The 8,446-nt window shown below is 64.9% G+C and overlaps 2 protein-coding genes across 2 annotated transcripts in view; both read right to left on the reverse strand.

Annotated features, from left to right (window-relative positions):
• Window positions 1-2: 2 nt before the first annotated feature.
• Window positions 3-4,637, reverse strand: MNEG_8138 (hypothetical protein; the record flags this gene model as incomplete). Its single annotated transcript, XM_014043387.1, has 10 exons — window positions 3-319; window positions 718-814; window positions 1,279-1,416; window positions 1,839-1,956; window positions 2,470-2,690; window positions 3,116-3,165; window positions 3,429-3,522; window positions 3,818-3,934; window positions 4,271-4,343; window positions 4,531-4,637. The coding sequence occupies 10 exons, from the start codon at window positions 4,635-4,637 to the stop codon at window positions 3-5; spliced, it is 1,332 nt and encodes a 443-aa protein (XP_013898841.1).
• A 1,558-nt stretch (window positions 4,638-6,195) lies between these two features.
• The window catches only part of MNEG_8139 (Vesicle-associated membrane protein), a gene marked incomplete at both ends in the record, with an annotated part of 4,532 nt that continues 2,281 nt past the window's right edge, over window positions 6,196-8,446 (reverse strand). Inside the window, 3 exons of the mRNA XM_014043388.1 lie at window positions 6,196-6,545; window positions 7,934-8,006; window positions 8,266-8,415. Coding sequence (XP_013898842.1) covers window positions 6,196-6,545; window positions 7,934-8,006; window positions 8,266-8,415 — 573 coding nt within the window. The remainder of the gene's footprint in view (window positions 6,546-7,933; window positions 8,007-8,265; window positions 8,416-8,446) is intronic.

Here is an 8,446-nt window from a genome sequence, read left to right on the forward strand (position 1 = left end):
CATCAGTTCAGGTCCGCCCCCGCCGCCCCAGGCCGCGCCTTGTGCTCCCGCACCGCCGCCTTGATCCGCGCCGCCGCCACAGGCAGCGCCTCCGCCGGCATCCAGGCCCAGCAGATCCGGAAGAACCCCGGCGCCTCCGCGTGGCACGCGCGGCCGGGCGTCAGCAGCAGCCGCTTCGCCTCCACCATGTGGCTCCACAGGGACTCCTCCTCCTCCCAGGTGGGGGCCCGCAGGCCAGCCCTGAGGTCCACCCACAGGAACATGGCGGCGGTTGCGGGGGCAAAGGGCACGGGGCCGTCCTCGGCCGACGCCAGCGCGCCTGCAGGGGGCGGGCCGCGCGCGCGCGCGCGCGTGTTGGTGTAGGGCCAGGGTTGCGTCAGAAGGCAGGGCGTTCAGGGGGCGGGGCGCGGCGCGGCGTGCGCGCATGAAGTGGAAACGCGTAGCCGGCGATGGGGCGCGGGGGCGGGGGAAGAGGGGGGGCGCATGGCAAGGAGAGGCAGGGCAGAGCAGAGCGTGCGGCTGCCTGGGCCAAGGCTGCAGGGGCAAGCAGGGAGGTGCGGAGGGCTCAGATCCACGGGTCATTCTGATGCAGCGCGCCGGCCCTTGCCATGAAAAACCCTCATTGGATCCTGCCAAGGGCCCGCAGCCGATTGTGCGGTTCGAGGCCCTCGAGCGCCTGCTCTGCCAGGGTGGGGGCCCCCGCGCCGCGCCATGCACCTGTGAGCAGGTCGTACGAGTGCGCCAGCCGCCGGTTGTTTTCTGCCACGAAGGACGCCAAGAACTTGGCATCCGCCAGCAGGGTGGCGAACAGCCACTGCAGGGAGCAAGGGGCATGCGCACGGCGGCGCGGCGTGCAGCGAAGGGGGATCGTTGAACGCTGTCGGCAAGCGGACAGGGGGGCGCGCGATGACGTGGGCAGGGCACATGTCGAGGGAGTGGCGGTGTGCATGGCGCAGTGACCTGCTGCGACGCTGCTGTGGGGTGGGCGTTGGGGGAGTCCGTTGCAGTGGGTGGGCCTGGACACGCTTGACGGCGTGGAGGGGTGGAGTCATATTTGGGTGTCACGACTCGCCAAACGCAGCCGAATCCTTTGAAAGTGAGAAGGAGCCGCTCTGCTGAGCGCGCCCACCGCACTGTGTGTGGACACCGGGCGTGCACCCCCCACAGGACCACGCGAGCAGGAGGGGGGCACGCGCGTCGCACACAGCAGCGCAGGGCAAACGCTCACAAAGGGCACCGCGGGCTGGTGGGAGGGCGGCAGGGCGGCCGGGCGCCGACCTGCACTGATGCGGCCGGCAGCGCAAAGTACGCCAGGTTGCACAGTGCGGCGTTGAGCGACACGTTGCGGCTGTGGAGGCAGCCCAGGCGCAGGCCGCTGGCGCAGAAGTCCTTGGACATGCCGAATATGACGTGAACCTGCGTTTGGGGGGTGGTGTGTGTGTGTGGGGGGGGGGGAGAGGATGAGGACGGAGGGGTGGGGTGAGGTGAGGCAGGGTACGTGCAGAGGTGGACTGTCTTGTGTGAGGGGTGTGAGGGTTGGGTTTTAGGGGGACGCGGCGGCGAAGGCGATTGTCAAAGTGAGGAGGCAATGGCGGCTTTTCGGGAATTGCGAGGGGCGATCGTGATAGCAAGAGCAGCCGTCGCGTGAGCGCTGCAGGCCATCCTGCCTGACTTCCAATTCCAAGTTCCCGGCTGCCGCAACGGGCGCGCGCACGCGGGCTGGCCCCGCCTGACACCGTCAGGTTGCGACGCGCTGCGCCGGCCGCCCCGCGCAGCAATGCACCGCACCACAATGCAGGCCCCCGTCATGCGTGCGACCGCCCTCACAACGGACTCACCAGGTCGCGCGCTCGCTCGCCCCCCTTCATCCCCGCCGCCTCGCGAGCCGCCAGCTGCGCAGCGCTGACGAAGGCTGGCCCCCCCTCCTTGAAGATGCTCAGGGCGTATATCTCATCACTGGGGGGTGCCGGCGCGTGCAGGGGGCGGTCATGGGTTGGCCGTGAAGGATCGGAGGGGTAAAAGCAGCAGGGGGTGTCCTTACACGGAGTGAAGAGCGAGGTACGCAGCGGGATGGCGTTTGAAGGGACGCCTAGCGTGCGGCTCGCAAGAGCGATTGCCTGCTGGCGTTGGTACGTTGTGGGCCGGCTGCGGTCCCTGTAGGTTCGCGCTGGCGCAAACAGCCCCGCCAAAGAGCCTGCTCGTGCTGCCGCATGAATCTACAGTCAGCCTGAAGGCGTCGAAAGCACCCTCACCATGTCACTTGCTGCGTCGTGCGCCTGCCCTCAAGCCCCGGCCCTTACCATGTCCCACATGTCCCCAAGCCACAGCGACCCGCCCCCCTTGCGCACACAAACACACAACTGCACATGCGTGCATGCAAACACGGGTGCATGCAGCATGTGCATGCATGCATGCATGCATGCATGCATGCATGCATGCATGCATGCACGCACGCACACATTGGCACACCTGACAAAATGCAGGCTGTTCGAAAGGCACCACCCCAACAGCTCCCGCAGCTCCGCCTCCGGCGCCACAGTGCCCAGAGGGTTCGACGGGTTGGACAGCAGCAGCGCCTTGATGGGGACGCCCTTCGCCTCTGACGCCGCCCTGGCCGCGTCGAGCTGCGCGGCCAGGGGCCCCTTGTCGGGGTGCAGGTGGACGGGCACGGGCACGGTGCCGTTGCGCACCTGCGGGCGCGCGTCGATGGGGGCGGGGGCCGCGGGGGTCATCATAAGAGGCTGTGCGGGCGGTGCAGATTCTCAGGGACGAGGGGGCAGGGGTCGGGGAGGAGCGGCAAATGCTGCTGCTGTGGGGCTGGCGGGGCGTGGCAACGGGGAGCCGTGGCGTGGCCGCGGCCAGCGCAGCGGCGGCTGGGGCGTTCGCGGGGCAGCTGAATGGGTGGGGTGGGCCGTGGGTTGTGGGGCCTGAACTCAACCACACAAGCGCGTGGGTGGCGGGCTGACGTGACCCCCCTGTTCGCACAGAGGGCACACACACACACACACACACACACACACACACACACACACATACACACACACTTTCTCTGTCTCACTCAGACACCGCACAAACACGCGACAACACTCACACCTTGACCCCACCAACAACACACCGTGAGGTCGTTGTCAAACGCGGGGTAGTATGGCGCGACGATGAGCACGCCTGGGAGGGTTGGATGATGCACGTGTGCTGATGCTTGGCCAAAGGTTGGGATGCGGGTAGTGTAGGGCAAGTAGGCGACGAGCACGCGTTTGGCTGGAGCCTCATGAGCCCAAATGATGGCCAAACCCGCGGCCCTCAGGCCCTGCGGAGCCGCCCAGCGCTTGGCCAGCCCCAGCAGCTGCCGCATCCCACCTTGCTGCTTGCCCACCACCCTTGCCCCCGGGCTCCTTCCCGTGCAGCCCAGCGGGCCGGCCCCTGCTCACCGTCCCCAGGCGACGTGATGCAGTGGAACAGCAGGTCCACCACTGCGCCCGCCCCCGCCGCGCACGTCAGATGCTCCGGGTCGACATTCACACCCTGGCCAGGGGCGGGCGGAGGGCGGGGATCAGGGTCGCGGCAGGTTTGACAGGCGCAGGAGAATCCGATAACGCGGATGGGAGGGGTTAGGGGGGGCGTGGGCGATTGGGGGCGCTTGTTGTGTATGGTTGGCGGGGGCAGGTGCGTCGATCCGGGCCAGCAAGGCTGCGAAGACCGTCCGGAGTGCAAAGCCGCAAAGCCAACAATGTCGTCATTCTTCCCTCCCTCGTCCGATCAACCAACAGATCGCCCAACCCCCATCCCGAGGGCCCCCACCCCCCCTCTCTACCCCCACCTTCATGAAAGTTGACTCCAGCATGGCTTTGAGGGCCAGCCCCAGCTCGGGCAGCCCCCGCCACGCCTGGTATGTCAGCAGCTCAGGGGGAAACGGCCCCAGCTCGCGGATGCGCGCCTGTTTGTGAGCATTGCATGTGTGTGTGTGTGTGTGTGTGTGTGTGTGTGTGTGTGTGGTGCGCGCGCGCGTGCGTTGTTCCAGGTAGGGGCAGAGGGCGGCCGGGCAAGCAGAGGGGACAGTTCCGAGGAGGGGCAGGCGAGCTTGTGGGGGTTGAGGCTGCTCAGCTGCCGGTAGGGTACGACAGATGTATGTGAGGGGGCTGGCGACTGTAGGAGGCCTGCGTTGTGCGTCAGGTCACGGCCAGCCCGTCCCCTGGCCGCAGGCAGATGCGGGCCAGGAGCGCCGCAAGGTCGCCGCCATGGGCGGATGCCTCTGCATGGCGAGTTCACTCACATAAAGCACATCCGACGAGATTTTGTTCTCCGCCACTCCCAGCACGATGCTGCCATCGGGCTCGTCCTCAGACCTTGATCGGAAGCGCGGCAGCGTGGTGGTGTGCGTGTGGGAGAGCGCGGGTTGTTGGGTGGGGACAGGGCGCTGCCGCTTGTCACCGGGCTCCACTGCCATGGGAGGCGGGAGCCGTCTGTCTGCGACCAGTGATCAAGCAACAGCTGCGACGATCGGGGGCTTGACAACACCCAGCTTGGCCTCACCAGAGGCCCTGCGCCTTGAGGGAAACAAATGCGGCACCATATGACAGCGCCGGCCGCAACGCGCCCATCGCGCGCGGCGCCAGGAAGTTGGGGGCGTCCTCCGCCATTAACACTTAGCAATATAAGGTGGTTTAACGACTCTCTTGAGCGAAATAAGCGAAGACAGGCTTGAGATCGGCAATATGGCAGTGAGATCACCAAACACAGGCCTGAGCGCGCTGACGCCCTGAAAATATGTTGACATCCGAGTCATAAAGAGTTTGACATGTCCTAGTCACGTGCCCTGCCCGCGGGGCCTCGCACCAACACAGTCACGCAGTGACACCACTCCGGTGAGTTTTTGACGGACTGATGACCAGCTGAGGACTGTGAAACATCCACTCGATCAGCCCCACCAGAAAGACTAGTCTGCAGGATCACGCTGCAAACAACTCAAATGTGTGATATGTGCAAGGATGTTGCTGCATTTTCGCTGTTGCTGGCCTGCGCTGCAGCACCCGCCATGCGGTGGAAATCCCCAGCCAACTCGCCATCGAGCTGCCCTCAGGTCACTTGCCATGATCCACGCTGTATGGATTGACACACACTTGGTCCTCTGCGCTTCAGCCTGCGCCGTCACAAGCACAACCTGCATCTGCGGCATGATTGCATGTCCCTTGCACCCCCCCTTGCCAATGCAGCAGCACATGTGACCCGCCCATCCGAATTGGAGGGTCCCGGAGGTGTTGCAAGAACAATCTGCTCCTGTTTACATGTCTCCTATGGCAGCGCAGCACCATGTTTCAGGTGCCAATGTGCAGAGCTCAAAACCCTACCGCAAGGGATCACCAGACCCTGCATCGGATGAATGGGCCGCCCTGGGTGCAGCGGCAGCAGTCGCAAGTGCCAACAGTAACGCGATCGCCACGTTTCTTGCAACGTGTGCGACTGTAAAGAAGTAGCTGCCTGTTGTGAGGTTGGTGGGAGGGCCAGCCCGGACTGCAATCTGCGATCAACAAGGGGGAAGGCACCAAATGGCTGCGGGGTGCCCAATGAAACAAACGCTGACAAGGCTCGCATGGCGAGCATGCCGACCATCGTGCGTCAGTCAAACAACAATCTACTGTCAACAGCCTGCGTATCGGACGGGTCGCGACGAATGGACGGCCGCGCCCGCGCGGCGGTTGGGCGCAAAGCGCGGCAGCGAAACACGAACAGGATGCTGTCAGCGTTTCGCCCCCGCGCGCAGGGTGTGCGACAGGGGGCGGCTCCTTGGCCAAAATGTGGAATGGGGAGCGAGTTGTTTGGGCCGGCGGGCCGCACGTGCGGGTGAGCGACGGGGTTATTGGTGCCTTGGGCCAGGCGCGCAGTGGCTGCGACAGCCGGCACCCCGCAAGCGCGGCCTGTTGCACGGGAGACGTTCGAATGGCCTTGGGTACTGCGGGATGTGCTCGACCTAATTGTGTTTTGTTGTAGGGGCACAGCAGTCGCGTGTGTAGGCGGCGGCTGCTCAACGACCAGCGGCGGCGGACACCATGCCTGGGGAGGCGCGTGCACTGCGGGCGGCCGCTCGCGGCTCCGTCGCCAGGCTGGCCACTGCCCAGGCGTGGTCGCCCAGGCGAGCACTGCCAGGTACGCAGCTTGAATCCAGCTCCGCTACGCCGGCATGCCGCATGCATGCGGCGCTTACAGGCCGCGGTAGTTTCCATACGCATAGGCCGACGCATAGGACGCTGCACGCACGCCGCCGCCGCCGCTGCCAGCAGCCAGCCAGCCGTCCATGATCGGGCTATTCATCTTGGTGGCAGGCATGCTGGAGGCATAGCTGTAGCTGGCGGTGCCGCTCCTGCCCGTGGGCGAAATGGTCTGCACCTTCCGCGGTGAGGGTAGGTCGCGGTACAAGTCACCGGCATACTCCTCCTTTGCCTGCTTCAAAAGCGACCGGATGGCGCCCGAAGCCGCGCCATCCACGGTCAGCACTGCAGCCTCGGGTGACAACGACGACACCGGCCCCCGCAGCAGGCGCCCGTCGCAGCCTCCAAGGAGCGCAAGGCACACTAACACGGCGATTATCATCGTGTAAGCGCTGCTGCACGGCTGCATCGTGTCCTACGCGCACTGCGCGGCTTCAGCGAGGGATGGTTGTGGTGTTCTTTTCAATGGGAGGTTTAAGAGTGAATACAAGGGTGTACTGATTGAACTAGTGCAAGTTTCGATTGATTGAATCCGGCGGCGGGTGTAGTGAAGCTCTCAACAAGGGTGCCAGGGGGGACGGAGCTGGTGACACCTAGTTTTTGCCCGGGTGAGCAGCTCAGGCACTGTTGATACGGTTGACACCATAGTCCCGAAATCGAATCTTGGTTTCTCAACAAATATAATGGCTTAAAGAGACGCAGAGAAGTGGCCCCATTCGCGTCGAGTGACGCCGCAGCAGCGAGCTGCCCTCCTGGACTGCTTTGATTTCCGTGGCGCAGCAGCTGGTCGTCGCTGCTCGCCCGTATACACAGGCAAACTTCAGCGGCGTGTGTGGACTGTGCCAGACTACTTCACATCCAGCTACTGAGTCCATGTACGAACAAGAAGGTTGAGCCGTTATGCCTGGTGAAGTCAAACACATTTTACCCTGTGCAAATGTCGTATCTAGCTGCCTCGCATGTAAGAGCTCGCCCACCTTATACCATGTTCGTGCCGCCTGCAGCTGCCTGGCGGATCAAGGGACTAAAGGTAGCACGGGCGCGGGCTGCGCTGCGCCTTGGTGCAGCCACGCATGCACTGCACACGTGCATGGAACCCTGGGGGCACGCCTGTGTATCGACCACACTGATTTACATGGCAGGCAGGGGCCAGAAGCCACCTGGCGCGCAGGCGCTGTCTCAGTCATCTGAAGCACCGGCGCAACCACGGCCAGATGAGCACAGGCGACAAGCGCGCCCATAATATGCAACGTACAATGCCAACTAAGAGATAGAACCCCACGTTTATATGGCAACGAATGCCTGTGCGCGCTACATGCAGCTGCCCACTGGCAACCGAAGAGAGGGGCAAGGCTGTGCGGGAGAGAAGTAGACAAGCGGGAGCCGGTCTTGCTTTGGCCCTGGCCGTGGCGCGCAGCGAGACCATCAGGCCGGGAACGTGATCGAGCCGGGGTGGGGCCTTGGCCTGAGAGGACAGTCCTGTAACCAGTCTTCAACACCGGCTAAAGGTGACGCCTGCCAGAAGAAGAGGGGGTGTTGTGAAGTCGGTTCCTGAGCGCCGCCACCAGGGCTACTGGTGTCCTCAGCCCCAAATGGGAACCCGCGGGCAGTGCGCGCCCTGGCCGAGCCGAGCCCAGTCGACGACACTGTCAGGCCGCTCTCGTCTGCCGACCCCTCCCCGGGATAATCACCCCTCCCTGGTGAACGCGATCCCCCCCTCCCCCCCCTACCGCATGCCATCATCACGATGATCATGACCACCGCCGACGCGCAGCCAGCCATGATGAACCACATGCGCACGTTCTGGGGGTCAGGTTTGCGGCCGGAGGGCAGAGGGAGGGAGGGGGTGTCGAGGCAGAGACATGCGCGAGCGGGGCGCGGGCGCAGAACACGTCAAAATATGCATGGCAGGCGGCAGGGCCCTCCACAGAGCGCCTGCTGGCTGTTCCCTAGGGGCGGGGCGGCGCCGCGTCCACCCGCGGCCCCCATTCCTCCCCTCCTGAGCCCCGAGAGGGGCCGGCACGGCCGCGGGGACTAGTCGACCAAGGGGCCCGCGCCGCACCTGCCACCACATGACGCGGCGCGCGCGCGTGGCCTCTCTGCGGAACGCGAAGGCCTCCCCCTGCAGCAGCTCCGTCTTGTCCACTAGCAGGTCCAGCTTCTCCCCCCTGTCCAGCACCTTGGCTATGTTCTCAATCATGACGTCCTTCACCTGGGGGGGGGGGCGGGAGTGGCGCTTGGGG

This window comes from Monoraphidium neglectum (assembly GCF_000611645.1).
Source record: "Monoraphidium neglectum strain SAG 48.87 unplaced genomic scaffold scaffold01515, whole genome shotgun sequence".
Classification (NCBI taxonomy): domain Eukaryota; kingdom Viridiplantae; phylum Chlorophyta; class Chlorophyceae; order Sphaeropleales; family Selenastraceae; genus Monoraphidium; species Monoraphidium neglectum.